General features: G+C 38.8%; 3 protein-coding genes across 5 annotated transcripts; all 3 read left to right on the forward strand.

Annotated features, from left to right (window-relative positions):
• The first annotated feature begins 523 nt into the window (after positions 1–523).
• On the forward strand, positions 524–3,645 carry RHS17 (root hair specific 17). 2 transcript variants are annotated; one of them, XM_048083658.2, is made up of 10 exons: positions 524–940; positions 1,027–1,086; positions 1,161–1,251; positions 1,529–1,599; positions 1,796–1,884; positions 1,970–2,144; positions 2,243–2,430; positions 2,518–2,620; positions 2,689–3,020; positions 3,106–3,645. In XM_048083658.2, exons 1-10 carry the CDS (start codon positions 725–727, stop codon positions 3,482–3,484), a joined length of 1,704 nt encoding a protein of 567 aa, XP_047939615.1. In that variant the 5' UTR covers positions 524–724; the 3' UTR covers positions 3,485–3,645. The 2 variants fall into 2 exon arrangements, with proteins under 2 accessions (XP_047939615.1, XP_047939614.1); XM_048083657.2 differs by having other exon boundaries at positions 525–940; positions 1,523–1,599.
• A 3,621-nt stretch (positions 3,646–7,266) lies between these two features.
• Positions 7,267–11,316, forward strand: TIM44-2 (translocase inner membrane subunit 44-2). 2 transcript variants are annotated; one of them, XM_048085196.2, is made up of 14 exons: positions 7,267–7,472; positions 7,547–7,635; positions 8,057–8,140; positions 8,278–8,353; positions 8,984–9,028; positions 9,108–9,542; positions 9,626–9,694; positions 9,792–9,856; positions 9,935–10,003; positions 10,076–10,148; positions 10,337–10,441; positions 10,572–10,643; positions 10,796–10,858; positions 10,993–11,316. In XM_048085196.2, the coding sequence occupies exons 1-14, from the start codon at positions 7,392–7,394 to the stop codon at positions 11,122–11,124; spliced, it is 1,458 nt and encodes a 485-aa protein (XP_047941153.1). In that variant the 5' UTR covers positions 7,267–7,391; the 3' UTR covers positions 11,125–11,316. The 2 variants fall into 2 exon arrangements, with proteins under 2 accessions (XP_047941153.1, XP_047941154.1); XM_048085197.2 differs by lacking the exon at positions 7,267–7,472 and having other exon boundaries at positions 7,585–7,635; positions 8,227–8,353.
• A 284-nt stretch (positions 11,317–11,600) lies between these two features.
• On the forward strand, positions 11,601–14,073 carry HCF244 (NAD(P)-binding Rossmann-fold superfamily protein). The gene is made up of 8 exons (XM_048085198.2): positions 11,601–11,856; positions 11,939–12,174; positions 12,490–12,588; positions 12,654–12,848; positions 13,150–13,242; positions 13,314–13,409; positions 13,513–13,653; positions 13,742–14,073. The coding sequence occupies exons 1-8, from the start codon at positions 11,721–11,723 to the stop codon at positions 13,916–13,918; spliced, it is 1,173 nt and encodes a 390-aa protein (XP_047941155.1). The 5' UTR covers positions 11,601–11,720; the 3' UTR covers positions 13,919–14,073.
• The last annotated feature ends 1,389 nt before the right edge of the window (positions 14,074–15,462 follow it).

Consider the following 15,462-nt stretch of genomic DNA (forward strand, 5'->3'; position numbering starts at 1 on the left):
GAATTCAGATTTTTCGTTTAAATAATATCATTATCATTAATAATGTATTTTTCATTTAAATCTATCTACTATTTATATGCAACCACATGTTATTCGATCGGATCCATATTCTAAATCCTATTTTCAATATTGTATTAATTCAGCTTTTCCAATTATAATGGTAGAAAACTAGAAATGGTCGAGTTTACGCGATGATTTGTTGGCGACATCACCGATTTTAGATATCAATAATTCAAATACTTGTATAATTTAGGGGACCAAATCCACAATAAAAACAAATTTAACAAGCAAATGTATTTTTCACAACCATTTCCTATTTAATAGTGAAATCACGTGAAAATCAAATCCGGTCATGGCAACGCCGAATCATAGTTGAGGTCAATTTTGATGAGATATTGGAATTTGATTTATTTCATAATTTCATGTGTGACGATGAAGTTCCAATTAAACTTAGTTGGTTAAACATAGATTACAATATAAATTAGTAGACATTTTAATGGTAGAAAAAATATTTGAACGACCACAAAAAAGTGGGGCCAAATTGCAAATATTAAAAGAGAAGAAAACATCTTGACAATGTCGTTGCTGCGGGAGAAGAAACACAAGGCGAAACTCCTGCGATTTTTGAAGTTGGTTGTGCTGTTGTTGAAGCAGATCAGAAATCCTCCGCATTTCCTCACCACGCCAAAACCTCCTTCATTCAATCTCCTCTCTCTCTCTCGCCATGAGCATGATGAAGAAAAAGCCTCACAGAGATGAGCTGATCGGCCTTCAGATTCTACACGGCCTCGTATTCCGCCACCACAGCCGCCGCCGCCGTTTTCCTCTCTTCTCCGCCCTATCCGGCTGCCTCCTCCTCCTCTTCGCCGTCGTTTTGTTCCTCTCCCCTCCGGTCTCCGACCATGCCGGCCACCACCACCGCCTCATTCTCGATACATCGGTAATTTTAGGAGATTTTTTTAAACCTTTTTTAATTTGTTCATTTTATTTTTCAGCTTAATTTGTTTTTCTTTTTTCGTCGTGAAGTTCAATAACAGAGTCGGAATCCACATAAATGCTGAGAAGGAGAACGTTTTCCGCGTTCCGGTGAGTTTGTCGATATTAATTGCAATCATTTTTGTTCTCTCTCTATCTCTCTCATCGAGTTGATGAAACTGTAGAGGAGTGGAGGAATCATAGGGCGCGATGTTTGGACTTCAAATCAATCGAATTTATTTTGCGGGTGCAGCAATGCGAGCAACGACTTTCGACGTAATCTCCCATCCCTCATAAATTTATCTGTTTTCCTCAATAGCACCCGATTTCATCTCGTCGCCAAAATTGATGATAAACTTTCCTTTTCAAACATATTTAGTCTAATATCAATCACGTTTCCAAATTAAAGCTTTCGTCAAGCCTGCTTTCCATTTAAGCTTGTTATCAATGTCCTGTTTTCTGTATTTGGCTATGTAGAATTTCAGATTTCTGGTTTAAATTGGGGAAATGTTTTCAATTTCGTTTTGTAATTAATAATGCTTGGCAGCTGCAGCGATGAAAACTGAACCTCGTAGATATCTGTTGATCTCAACTAGCGGAGGCTTAAATCAGCAGAGAACAGGGGTAATTTATCTCTTTTGTTTCCACCTTTTGCTTTGATTATTCACAAACCGCTGCATTTGTATCATTTTCATAGAGTATGATAAGAGAGATATCGAAAAGGAGACTCATGTTAATTTCTACTCAATTTAGGCATCAGTTTGCCTCCCTTTCTCCTATGCATTGTTTCATCGTCTTATCTCAATTTTTGTGGTGACAGATAGTAGATGCTGTTGTTGCAGCGTACATCTTGAACGCGACCCTCGTTGTTCCTAAGCTGGATCAGAAGTCATTCTGGAAGGATGCAAGGTTTATTAAACATCATAGCTATCATCGTTGCTTGAAAATCATGCCATCAGGACTAATTTAAGAAAATGATGTTTGTTTCTTGAAGCAACTTCTCTGAGATCTTCAACGTTGGCTGGTTCATCAAGTATCTCGCCAAAGATGTTAAAATTGTAGCACAGCTTCCAGAAACAGCAGGGAAAATCATAACCACCCGTTCTCCGAGGAAGTGCAATAAGAAATGCTATGAGACGCGAATTGTCCCCATCTATCAGAGGAAGCGAGTAGGTGTTTGTTTTTTGACCATGTTAAGGAGTGTTATTGTCTCAATTTATCAAAAGACTGAAGGGAAGCAAATATGCTTTGTTTTGGATGTCATCAGGTACAGGCAGTTCAGCTTACGAAGTTCGATTACAGGCTCTCAAATAGGCTTGATATGGATCTGCAGAAGCTAAGATGCCGTGTTAACTACCATGCCTTGATATTCACTTCTCCCATTCAAGATATGGGTATGAAGTTGTCCCAAAGGATGAGAGCGAAAAGCAACCATTATGTCGCGTTGCATTTGAGGTATATATAGCATATCCAGTGCGTTCCTATCATTAAGTTTGTATTAATCTACTATAGAGTCTCTTTACCTGTCAAACAATGCTGCAGATATGAACCAGATATGCTAGCTTTCTCCGGCTGCTACTATGGGGGTGGAGTGAAAGAGACGAAAGAGCTAGCTTCAATACGAAAGAGGTGGAAAACGCTGCATGTAAGTCTAGTCTAGCCTCCTTGTACAATCTTGTATGAAATGTCACTGATATGAACTGGCCTTAATAGACAAAGAATCCCGAGAAGGAGCGAAGGCATGGGAAATGCCCTCTAACTCCTGAGGAAGTCGGACTGATGCTGAGAGCGTTAGGCTTTGGCAATGATGTTCATTTATATGTCGCATCAGGAGAAGTATACGGAGGTGAGGAAACACTGGCACCTCTCAAAGCCCTCTTCCCCAACATCCACACTAAAGAGACTCTTGCTAGCAAAGAGGAGCTTGCTGAGTTCCAGTCCTATTCTTCACGAATGGCTGCGTTGGATTTCATTGTTTGTGACGAGAGCGATGTGTTTGTCGCCAACAACAATGGAAACATGGCAAAGATTCTTGCTGGGAAGAGGTAAATAACTAATAAGCATAAGCAAGCTCTTATGTTTTTATTCTTGATAATGTGGCTTCATGACAAATGAGACATATTGTTGTAGGAGATACTCTGGTCACAAGCCAACAATTAGGCCTAATGCCAAGAAGCTCTACCGGCTGTTCAATGATCGACACAACATGTCATGGAACGACTTCGCCTCACATATTCGGACATCCCAAGTTGGGTTCATGGGAGAGCCAAATGAGGTGAAGCCAGGGCGGGGCGAGTTCCACGAACACCCTTTACCCTGCATATGTCAGAAACGTGGGAATTCAGCAAGAAACGAGGTGGATAGAAACAACGAATCAAACGAGGAAGATGAGGAGCAAGATCCGTCTGAAACAGAATATGCAGAGGAAGATAAAGTGGTGCCTAACAGGAGAGATTCTGGTTTAAGAAGCAGTGATCAGCCAGAATTAGATGAGATTCTATCAGAGTAGATGTAGTGTAGATAGATAATATATAGCAATTGATCAACAACAAATTTTGGTCTTGATTACACAGTGAAATCAAGCATAAATATGTGACTAGGTAGGGCAGCAACAACTTTGTACATAGAACATTTTTTGGAAAAGAATGAAGATTTTTCTTTTTTTCTTTATTATTAAGTTGATAGAGTTTGGATTGAATAATTAGCTACCCAAAGTTATTATGCAGCTCAAGCTGCATTTTCGCGATACTATTTTTGAAGGGTAAATTATATAGAAACTATGTATGTTTCTTTCTCATCTATATAAGAATGGACAACCCTTCCCCTTGTTAAAGCCTTTTAAGGGGTGTGTGGTTCATTTCTAATATGGTATTAGAACAGACTTTTTTAAGGGGTGAGTGATCCATTTCTAGCTCATCTATATAAGGTCTTTTAAGGGATAATGCTGATTCTAGCTCATCTATATATGATGATGATTCTAACCCATAAGAACTAAGGGATGATGATATTCTACCTTATCTATATAAGGTCTTTTAAGGTGTGAGTGGTCCATTTCTAATATGGTTTCAGAGCATACCTAAGTCGATAATGAATTTTATCTCTTCTTTTGCCACATGAAGGAAGTCCGATAAGCCATTTCGGCCCACACATGAGTGACTCATTTCTAATATTTTTAGTTCTTTAATGATGGATACGAGTTGGATTACAAAATTGAGAAATACAATTAGGCCATGTTTGGTAGGGATGATAACTCATCTACATTTTTGTTCATGGATTTTCATCCCTAGATGAGTTATCACCCCTACCAAACATGCTTAGCCGATAATTAGTAGTGACAGCCCTATTCAAGCTCTAAATATGGACGGAAATAATTTCACAAATATTTGGATTGTAAAATACTAATTTTTTGAATTTAGAAAAAGGAAAATGATAGAATATCCAAATCATCATGATTTGAAATAGTTCAGAATTTTTTTTATACTCCCATTTTCAAAAGTCGAAAATATAGTATAAATGTTTAGTCTAGTACTTTTAAATTTATTTCCCGTGTCATTTGTTTAACTTAATCGATACTCCATCCGTTCGCCATTATTACTTTACCATTTCTCCACTTTAACTATTTATTATCATTTTTATAAAACGAGTGCGTAAAACTGACCGAGACTTTTAACGACGGACAAAGGAAGTATATTAATTTAGCTCCATATTTTGTATTTTTATGTTTTGAATAATAAAACAAAGGTAAAATAGAAAGAATTATGTTTTTTACCACTAGCACTAATAGTCTAATAGCATCTCGAAAGAAGAGGATAAATGAAGAGGTAAAGAGAAATAACTACCATATTTACCTCTTCTTGATAAAATTTCATGAAAGGTATTTGGAGAGGTATCATACCTTCTTTTATTTTGAGAAGGTATCTTTACCTCTTCTTAGAAGAAAAGGTAAAAAGCAGTGTTTTAAAAACCGGTTCGGACCGGCCGGTCGGACCGGTCCGGCTGCGAACTGGTGCCCATGCCTGTTCGGTTCACCATATTAGTCCGCCGAGAGGTTGAGCCGTTTTGAATCGGATGAATCGGCCGGTTCGACCGGGAACCGGTTGCACCGATTTTTGACATTTTCAGCTTTTTTTCAAAAATTTGTGTCCATTAAATTCGAACCATAGACCTCATGTATGTAAGTCCGACTCCATTACCACTCCACCACTTCAATTGTTGTGATATAACAATAACTTTAATTATTCTTATAATCAATGAATAAATTTTCATTCATTCTTGATTAACTATTATTTTTATAAATTGATTAATTCATTATAATTAATAGTAAATAAAATATGTTAATTAAATTTGTTATTTAATAAACTTTAATAGTAATTTATTACACTAAATTTCAATATTGTCATATATATATTTAATTAAATTTAAGTTTTAATTATACTTATCTTCAATTAAGTTTAATAATGTTTTATTTTTCATTAAATTATATAAATATATATATGAATTTGATCAAAACTATATTTTATTATATAATAAATTAGATATATTTATAAAATATATATTTAATTATATATGCTACAGTAAAACGGTTTAATCAGTGGTTGCACCGATCTGACCAGTTGAACTGTGAACCAATAGCTTTACCGGTTCGCTTGCCGGTCCGGTTTTTAAAACATTGGTAAAAAGTTAGTTATCTGTGTTTGTCTTCTTCATTTACCTTCTTCTCTTGGAGTTCATTACATTTTAAGAAAGTATAATACCTTTTTGAGAAGGTAAATGAGAAATATAACTTCTCAACTTACCTTTTCCCCTTGGAGATGCTCTTAACAAGGAAGGGTAAATAAAAGAGGTATATTATCTATATAATTCTCAAAAAGTGAAATATAGCATTCCAAAAGAAATATACTCCAAAGGAAAAAGGTATATAGAAAGGTAAATGATTTTTAAATATAAAATAATAGTACAAAATGCATTAAAAAAACATAAAGTGTGATACCTTCTTAAATACCTTCTCCCTTGAAAATGATTTTTCATGAAAAAAAAGGCAAATGTGGTAGTTATAAAATTTTACATAAAAATACCTCTTTAAAATGGAAGAAGGTATAATACCTTCACAAATACCTCCCTTTGGAGAATGATTTTTCGTAAAAAGAAAGAAATAAATATGGTAATTATATAATTTTATCTCTCCATTTAGCTTTCCCTTGGAGATAGCTCAAATACACTGTAACACATAATGGCCTAAAAAATGAGGAGCATCCACAATGGATGCCCGATCGGCCGAGATCGGGCATCCATTGTAGGCGTCGGTCACGCCCGAGCGCGACCGAGAGTTCAGTCGCGACCGATCTCTCGCCCGATCCATCGAACGTGACATCGGGCGCCCATTGCGACAAAACACCCGAGTCCATTCTTAAAAAAAAATTTATAAAAAAATTGATTTTTAATTATAAAAACCAATTTTTAATTCTAAAAAATTGATTTTTAAATTAAAAAATCATTTTTTAACTTGAAATAAAAACTATAATTTCACAATGATCCATACTAAAAGAAGGATCTGTGAATTAGTGAAAGAATATATTTTATAGAATATAATCCTTCACACTAAATGAGCAAGTATTGCATTACTTGAGTAAACATTTTATAGATAGGTTTTCAACTCCAACTTTCATTGTGATTTCGATGAGGGACAAATGATAATTTTATAGATAGGTTTTCAACTCCAAATTTCTTTGTGATTTCGATGTGGGACAATTAGTTTTACACTTAAAAGAGAGTTTTTTGTTGCTTTATGTAAAAATTTGTTTGATTTCAATGTATAATCTATGTTTAGCCAAATGGTAAATATATCTTGGAAAATTATAGAGATTGTGTGTTCAAGTCCCAAACTCAACATACTTTTTTTATTTTGACCTTTATTTTACTTTACTCATTTTATTCGATTAATGTAAGTGTTTTATTTAAATTTATTTGTGTTGTATAATATTGTATTTATATTTTGCTATTTTTTATTTAATTAAAATTAAATATATAATTTATAATTTTTTTTTGAAAATTAAGTAATGCATGATTTTCATTTAATTTAGTATTTAATTTTTCTATTATAATATGTGAAAATATAAAAAAAATAACATTAAAATTGAAATGAAAAATGGATAAGAGATAGGGCATCATCCACTAGGGCTCCACCATTGCAGAAAAATAGGGCATGCTCACTTGTCAACCACTAGGGCTCTCAGTAGGGCTTTCACTTGGATGCTCTTAGGGCAAATTCCTCTTCCCTAAGTTATCTGTTTTTTTCTTTTCCGTATTCCGCGACACATATATCGCCATAAAACCCTAATTGAAACCCTCCTTCATTTTCCCATTTCTCCCACACATCAAAATTGAATCTGCAAACATTGTAGATTTCGCAGATTGTCATGGCCACCAGAAAGCTCGCCCGAGATTTGTTCTTGTCGAGGCGTGTTATTCTTCATCGGCAGCTATTATTACCTCAGCAGGTTTGTGCTATTATTTGTGTTTGTTGTTGCCTCTCCGTCGCAATTGCTGTATTGAATTGGGGCAATTCATGCAGGTTTCGAGGCCTCCAAACGCCTACCTGTTTAGGCGCGACTTCGGCGTGTTCAATGAATTCTCTAAGAAGATCAAAGGGGAAGTTGAAAAGTAATTTTCTCTTCACTCACGATTCTTTGAATTGCTTCATGACATGTTGGTTTAATTCGGTTTTTCTATGGTCGTGGATTTATCATATTATCAGTTTTTCATGTTTTCCGCTGAATGCAGCTGTTTTATTTAACACTTTAGTTATACAGTATTTAATTCATTTTCCCCTGGTAGGGTTGCCTTTTCGGTTAAATGCTTCTATAGGTTTGTAATTAACGAACAATAAGCTGCATGACTAAGCTTAACAATTTGGGATTAGTGACAGTGTTAGTACAATTTTTTGGTAGATTGATTTTATCAGCTCAAAGGTTTTGAATGAGAGAGATTTGAACTCTTTAAGCTACAATTACTTAAGAGAAACAGTCAAAAGCTTACTGGCTCTGCCTCTTGAAATTAATTTGGTTTCTTTGTTTTTACCTAGAAATCAGGAGTTGCAGAAATCTATTAAGGAAATGAAAGAGAAAGCTGAAGAATTCAAAGGGGTAACTGAGAATCTGCAAATGAGGTAGTGTTACTACATATTTGCCTTTTTTGGCGGTTGGGTTTTTATTTTTGCTATATAGAGGCTGAGACATACCCTTGTATGTCAAGGCTGGCAGAAACTACCACTGGGGGCTGAGATGGTGAAATGGCGAAATGCAGAACGAAGCAGACTACTGAGCAGCTGTTGAAGCATGTAGATGGTGTATTGACGGAGGCTGAAGTGAAGGCGAAGAAGGTATAAATATTACTATGGCTGTTCAGAAGCATCAAATCCCAAAGTTGCACCAGCAAGCATGGAAATTGACTTCTACGAACTATTTCTGGGGTGTGCAAATATCATTGCCCTTATTTAGATAACAAGGCTGAACTAAAAATTGGAAGCATGTTTGGTTATTCTTGTTAGTGGCCCCTGCATTCCCAGGATGCTTATTTCTACCCCTTTTCTTCATTATGGTTCTTACATTCTGAATTAATCTCCCTACTTACCCATTCAAAATAACTGATAGGTAAAGGAGAATATGTCTATGATTTCATCTGTATGGGTGTTATCGAGTGTGGTTAGGCAAGTCCGGAAGCGGTAACTAATTTATTAGTTAAACTTGTTAATTTTATCATGTTCTTATGCCCGCCACATAATTAAGTTCATGAATCTGTGTATACGTACAACTTTTCTTTTGGAATAAATTGGCGACTGCAAGTATTATTGGCAGCTTTTTTCTTAAGTGGAAAGTTTGAACTACTCCTTTTGTGTTGGGAGGGTAGTAGCAGTATTTGATATTCATCTTTTCTACTTCATGCTATAACTGATTGAGTAAGAAACTCTGCACATTTTATATGCATATTTGATATTCATCTTTTCTTGAAGGTTTATGCTGATGTAGAAGAAAAAATTTCGACTGCAAAAGAGGAGGTGTGTGATAATGGCATTGTATTTTTTATAAACAGTGAATGAGCAACATATACAAATTCATCAATTTTTTTTAATTCAGGTAAAAGAAAAACTTGATTTTGGAAAGCAAAAGCCAGCAGGAGAAGATGGAAGTGCTGCTAGTGGAAACACAAATGAGAAAGATGGAACAAATGCTTCATCTGGTGAAGAAAAGCAACAACAGTCTGAATCTGGGGATGGTGCAGAGTCCCTATTTGACAGGGTCAAATCTGGTGTCTCCTCAATGTCTCCCAAGATGTCATCAGCATTCCACAAGATTAAAGAAGCAAAACCTGTTGACTTGGTAAAGAAGGGCTATGACATTGTGAAGGATGAATTAAAAGGCAATCCCAATAGGAGAAAGCGTCTTGGTTATGATGCTTCTTCGACTCCCACTCCCTCAGCAAAAATTGAAAAAAGTACTCGTACTGATATTGTTGTGGTCCCTACAAAGCAATCAGCATGGAGTAAGAAATGGGATGCATTCAAGAATAAGGTCATTTGCTATACTTGTTCATTTTTGCTAATAATATTCACTCGTGGTATACCATAACCTAATGATACATTCTAATTCCTCAGATGCGAGGCAATCCTGTATTTAAGCGTGTCAGTGGGTTTAGCGAACCTGTCATTGAGAAGAGTCAGGAGGTATTTTGGAGCTTGAAACAGACAAACTCCCCCTGCATGTGAAACATTTTCTTCGGAAGATTTTAGTAACTGTCAAATCTTGTTGCTTAATTTGCAGATTGCTGAAGATATGCGTGAGAGATGGGAGACTAGTGATCATCCAGTAGTTCACAAAATCCAAGAGTATGTCTGTCATTATTTGTAGTGCTTGTTGCAATATCAACCATTGCAAAACTGACAATCCTCATTGCTGTATTTCAGTATTAGTGAAACTGTTCTTGGAGAATCAGATGCTGCCATGTCATTCAAAGAGATTCGGCGCAGGGATCCGTAAGACTGCATTCCTCATTTTGTGCTTTTGCTGAAAAAGAAAATTATAACTGAAATGCCTTCTTCTGTTAGGACTTTTTCCTTACCTGAGTTTGTGACTGAGGTTCAAGAAGCAGTCAGACCAGTTCTCAATGCTTATTTCAAGGTAAGTCTTGATACTGCTCAGATATAGAGTTGATTGTATATAGATTGGGGTGCTTATAATATTTTGTTGTAATTTTGTTTGGACATTTTGTTGTCATATAGACTTCTCTACCATGATAACCATTTGAGCAATATGTTGGTGGATTTTTCTTCTTCACCATGATGTAATTTGTGTGCATTGATATACAGGGGGATGCAAAAGTTTTGGAAAAGTATTGTAGCTCCCATGTAATTGAGAGGTGTAAAGCAGAGCATCAAGCTTTGCAAACCCAAGGAATTTTTTTTGATAACAAGGTGAATCCCATTCTAATCACCGAGTTTTTCCACCTTTGCTAATAAATGGTGGAGTAGCAATAATTTTTTTTCATACAAATTTTACATGTGTCAGTATGGTGGAGTAGTAATCCTTTTTTTTTTCATACAGATTTTACATGTATCAGATGCTGAAGTCCGAGAGACCAAAATGATGGGAGATTCTCCCATAATCATTGTGGCAGTAAGAACTCATATTCTTACTAATACCCCCTTATAAACACCATTTACTCATTGTGATCTTATTTTCTTGTTGATGGATAATCTCGTGGATGAGCTCCCTGTGAGCTATGATGTTTTGTATCTAATCACATACTGGTTTCCATATTGTCACAGTTCCAGACGCAGCAGGTCTACTGTGTTCGTGATAGACAAGGCGCGATAACAGAAGGTGGCCAGGTAAGATCTGCAGTTCTCCTATGCTTATGTTATCACTTTATTCCCTTTTCTATACCTCACACACAATCTTCAATGTAATGTTGTTGGTTGCTATTTCATATTTTTGACATCATCGACATACGTTGAAAATCCAGGATACAATCCACACCGTATATTATGCTTGGGCTATGCAGCAGTTGGACCCGGAAGAAGCGGGAGAGGGTGCTCCTTACTCGACTTGGAAGCTCAGAGAAATGCAGCAACTAGGTGTCCGAGCCCTCATTTGATTCTTTCTTCACCCTCGAGAAGAACTTTCTTCTGTCAACTGCGATAGGAAAGCTTATAAAAGCTAAATGTTGGCGGAATTTACAACTGTTATTTTTCCTGAAAAGATGCTCATAATTTTGTCCAATGGATTTTCCATAACCATTAGCAAATAAATTTTCAATTGATTGGCTATAAATTAATTGTTCTATCTATTTAGTGAGCGTTCGGTTGGCAAGATTAAATCTCATGATTAAATATGTATCATGTTTGGTCCACAACTTAATTTTAGATGGGTAGTGTCATGATAATTAGTCATAGCCTTTCCCTTCAACTAAAATAATTTCATAATTTAATTCTATCATGATAATTAGTCACAGCAAAAATAATCTCATAACTTAATCCTATCGCGATTGAGTGACTCAATTATACATAAAAGAGAGAGAATTCACAAAAATGGATAAAGAAGAATATTTTGCAAAAGTGATGTGATGATGGTGGATGAAATAAGTTTGTTAGGTGAGTTGCGGACGTGGCAACTTTGACATCTATTGTTCAATCTCTCATCTGATACAATCAAAGCAGACGCAGAGAGAGTGACCTCGCCTCACCTTTCACCATGGTCTCCACTCTCCATGCTCAGCTATCCGCCCCCCTCAAGCATCACCTCCCCTCCCACGCCTCACTCTCATGGCGCCGCAATTTATCATCCGATGCCATTGCCTCCACCTCCTCTTCCACCTTCACTACTAAAGGTATATGTTCAATTCTAATTCCACTATCGCACCTCAATTACTGTCAATTTTGCCCTATTTCGATCCATCTGTGATGCATTAGGTAGGGGCAACGCGGCCGTGATTACTTGCAACGCACAGGCTGCGCCGGCGGCGGTGAATTTGGCTCCCGGAACGCCGGTCAGGCCGACGAGCATACTGGTTGTGGGCGCCACGGGCACATTGGGCAGGCAGGTTGTGAGGAGAGCTCTAGATGAAGGCTATGATGTTCGCTGCCTAGTTCGCCCTCGCCCCGCCCCTGCTGATTTCCTCCGCGATTGGGGCGCAACTGTCGTCAATGTAATCAATCCTCTCTCCACGTCCTGATTCATTTTTTGCAAATTCAGCATGTCTTCTGTTGTGAACTGTCTTAGCTTTCCTTGTGCAATTAGCATCTAGTATCTGTGATTTCCTGCTGTTAAGTGTGTGTGTTTTTTTACATTATTGAACAGATTAAGCTTTATTGTGTGATATGTTATGCTATGGAAGTGTGTTTGCTCCATGGAGTTTTGAATTAGACTTTTAAATAAGGGAAGAAAATGGTGAAAAAACCAAACAAGTGTTAGGTTTGTTGGATGTTAAAATATGACAAATTGAATAGAGTTTTTTGAGCAGGCAGATTTGAGCAAACCTGAGACGATACCTGCAACACTGGTTGGGGTACATACAGTTATTGATTGTGCTACAGGACGTCCGGAGGAGCCCATAAAAACCGTAAGATCATTGTTAACTTTATATCTGCTCATGATCACTAAGTTAGTTAAACTTGTTCCTTTTAGGTAGACTGGGAAGGAAAAGTTGCTCTTATTCAATGTGCAAAGGCCATGGGAATCCAGAAATTCATCTTCTTTTCCATCCACAACTGTGACAAGCATCCTGAGGTTCCACTTATGGAGATCAAGTACTGCACAGAGAAGTTTCTTCGTGATTCAGGCTTAAACCACGTAGTTATCCGACTGTGTGGTTTCATGCAGGTGGATGCCTTCACTTATATGATAATTTTTTGTCCCTTTGCTTTCTCTTGTTGCAATGCAACTTGATTGACTAAGGGAAATTATTATGAAGTAGATCTTTTCTTTTTTTCTTTTTTTTAAGAAATCTATCTTTAACACTTGAATACATATACTTGAATTGTTACTCTTACTAGGCAATGTATTTTCTGCATTATAAAATTTGTGATCGATTTAGAAATTCTTGTTTGATGATTTAGTGGCAACACTTTTATGCCATGCTATCATTTACTTATGGTGTGAATGGTGGTTCCCCTTTTGTCAGGGCCTGATCGGACAATATGCAGTACCCATACTCGAAGAGAAATCTGTTTGGGGCACTGATGCGCCTACAAGAATCGCATACATGGATACCCAAGTAATTATTGTAGTGAACTTGTTTTAATATACAAATTGCTAGAGTTCTAATGATCGTTGTATTTTGAGCAGGATATCGCTCGACTAACATTTATAGCTCTACGCAATGAGAGCATCAACGGAAAGCTTCTTACATTTGCTGGACCTCGTGCATGGACAACCCAAGAGGTAGACCATATTATAAATCCATTAAGGTTTAAGGAAACACATTTTAAACTATGGCTGCGCCCTAATGGTAAAACCGAATTTAACATGAACTTGTTGATCTCAGGTGATAACCTTGTGTGAGAGGCTTGCTGGTCAAGATGCAAATGTTACCACTGTACCAGTATCAGTTCTGAGATTCACTCGTCAGCTAACTCGCCTATTTGAATGGACCAGTGATGTTGCTGATAGATTGGCATTCTCAGAGGTACAACCTTTCCTTGTTCTCCATCCATACCACGGAGTACTTTCGCACTTGGCATGAATTCTCCCGTTGTCTTTGATGGCTTGTGTAGGTTCTGACCAGTGACACAGTCTTCTCTGCCCCAATGACCGACACGTACCAACTTCTCGGAGTGGATGCAAAGGACATTAGCTCACTAGAGAAATATCTGCAGGATTACTTCACCAACATTTTGAAGAAGCTGAAAGACATCAAAGCACAGTCTAAGCAAACTGACATCTTCTTTTGAGACAGTGTAAAAGATAAGATTTCATGTTTTCATGTATAAGTAATTGTATATGTGTGTCATATTTTTGTATTCACATAGAAATACATGGTATATAATGATTTCTGGAGAATGCCTATTATCCCATTAAGTAAATAGCTTTCTTTTGTAGGCTTGTATCCTGACTCGTGCTTCGATCTGGTGTTTTATTTAGAGCATCCGCAATGGTCGGCTAGCGACCGGCTAGCCGATTCGTCGCGCTAGCCGATCGGCTAGCCGAACCATTGCAATCGGCCAGCGCATCGGCGTGGGCTGGCCGATCGCTCGTCGCTAGCCGATCCGCTGGCCGATCGGCTAGCCGCCATTGCAGAGGCCCGATCGGCCAGCGATCGGCCAGCGCCGATTTTCGTTTTTTTTTTTTTTTTTTTTTTAAAATCATATATAAACGCGATTTTCGTTTCATTTTCATTTGCACCACTTGTTTTAACGAGTTTTCTCTCTCTCTAACTTTCTGTTCAAGAGCATCATCGAGTGATGGATCACAACAACGAGTCCAGTCCAGCGACGAGCGGCTCTCAGACTCCCACAGTACCCGTGGGATCTGGATGGGGGCAGATGGGCCCGGGATTTAACATCCCTTGGAATCAGATGATGGGGATGATGGCTGGTGCGCCGGGGGGGCGATGGGGGGGAACTAGGGGGGTATGTTGTGGGGGATGCCGGGCGGCGGGCAGGGGAGCGGCGGGCAGTCAGCGCCCGGGTGGGGGGGTATGCCCCAGATGCAGCAGCAGATGATGTTGCAGCAGATGATGGGGATGATGTGGCAGGGGGGGATGCCGGGGGGGATGCTGCACGGCATGTATCCCGGGATGCCGGGGGGGTGCAGGGGTCACCGGGAGGGGACGCGGTATATCGGCCCTCGCTTGATTTTTTGACGGCTTCGTCTCACACGTCGACCCCAGTGGAGACGCAGTTCTCTGGCGATGACCTTTTGTCATTGCACGATATGGGGATCGATCTCGGGGAAGATGATACTCCCGTTCCAGCGACGCGGGCTGCGCCGAAGAAGAAGACGAGGGGGAAGGGGAAGGGCAAGGCGGTCGGCGAGTCATCGCAGCCCGCTGCCCCTGGCCGGAGGAAGTGGACGGAGGATGAGTACGCCGGGGTGGCCAAGGGGTGGTTGGAGGTGTGCGACGATCCACTGGTTGCGAACAACCAGCGGGTCGTCAACATGTGGGCGAAGATCAGTGCTGCCTATAAGAGGCACTGCCCGCACGGGAAGGACTTCAGCAACGAGGAGGTCCGGAAGGGGTGGGAACGCACCAGGGCCGCAGTGGGCCGTTTTGCGAATTTGTACGCCAACGCCCTCCGTCAGCTCAAAAGTGGGCAGACTGAGGACGACGCCCGGAGGATAGCCGCGAGTCAGTTCCCCTTGGAGGGGAAGTATAAGGAGTTCACCTTCTGGGAGTGCTTCTTGTTGCTGAAGGACTCGGAGAAGTTCCGGGCGGGGTGCGACGCTAGGTGGCCGAAGAAGCAGCGACTTAACTATAGCGGCGACTACAGCGGCA

This window comes from Salvia hispanica, chromosome 5, assembly GCF_029641045.1.
Source record: "Salvia hispanica isolate PSC_SH4W2 chromosome 5, Shi_PSC_v1, whole genome shotgun sequence".
NCBI classification, from domain to species: Eukaryota; Viridiplantae; Streptophyta; class Magnoliopsida; order Lamiales; family Lamiaceae; genus Salvia; species Salvia hispanica.

Bases quoted from the DNA above. Each gene is read 5' to 3' on its own strand.
- HCF244 (XM_048085198.2), top strand. From the start codon at position 11,721: ATGGTCTCCACTCTCCATGCTCAGCTATCCGCCCCCCTCAAGCATCAC. The intron at 13,243-13,313 runs GTAATTATTGTA...TATTTTGAGCAG, and splicing joins TCGCATACATGGATACCCAA to GATATCGCTCGACTAACATT. The intron at 13,654-13,741 runs GTACAACCTTTC...TGGCTTGTGTAG, and splicing joins ATAGATTGGCATTCTCAGAG to GTTCTGACCAGTGACACAGT.
- RHS17 (XM_048083657.2), top strand. From the start codon at position 725: ATGAGCATGATGAAGAAAAAGCCTCACAGAGATGAGCTGATCGGCCTT. The intron at 1,885-1,969 runs GTTTATTAAACA...TGTTTCTTGAAG, and splicing joins TCATTCTGGAAGGATGCAAG to CAACTTCTCTGAGATCTTCA. The intron at 3,021-3,105 runs GTAAATAACTAA...ATATTGTTGTAG, and splicing joins AAGATTCTTGCTGGGAAGAG to GAGATACTCTGGTCACAAGC.
- TIM44-2 (XM_048085196.2), top strand. From the start codon at position 7,392: ATGGCCACCAGAAAGCTCGCCCGAGATTTGTTCTTGTCGAGGCGTGTT. The intron at 10,149-10,336 runs GTAAGTCTTGAT...ATTGATATACAG, and splicing joins TTCTCAATGCTTATTTCAAG to GGGGATGCAAAAGTTTTGGA. The intron at 10,644-10,795 runs GTAAGAACTCAT...ATATTGTCACAG, and splicing joins CTCCCATAATCATTGTGGCA to TTCCAGACGCAGCAGGTCTA.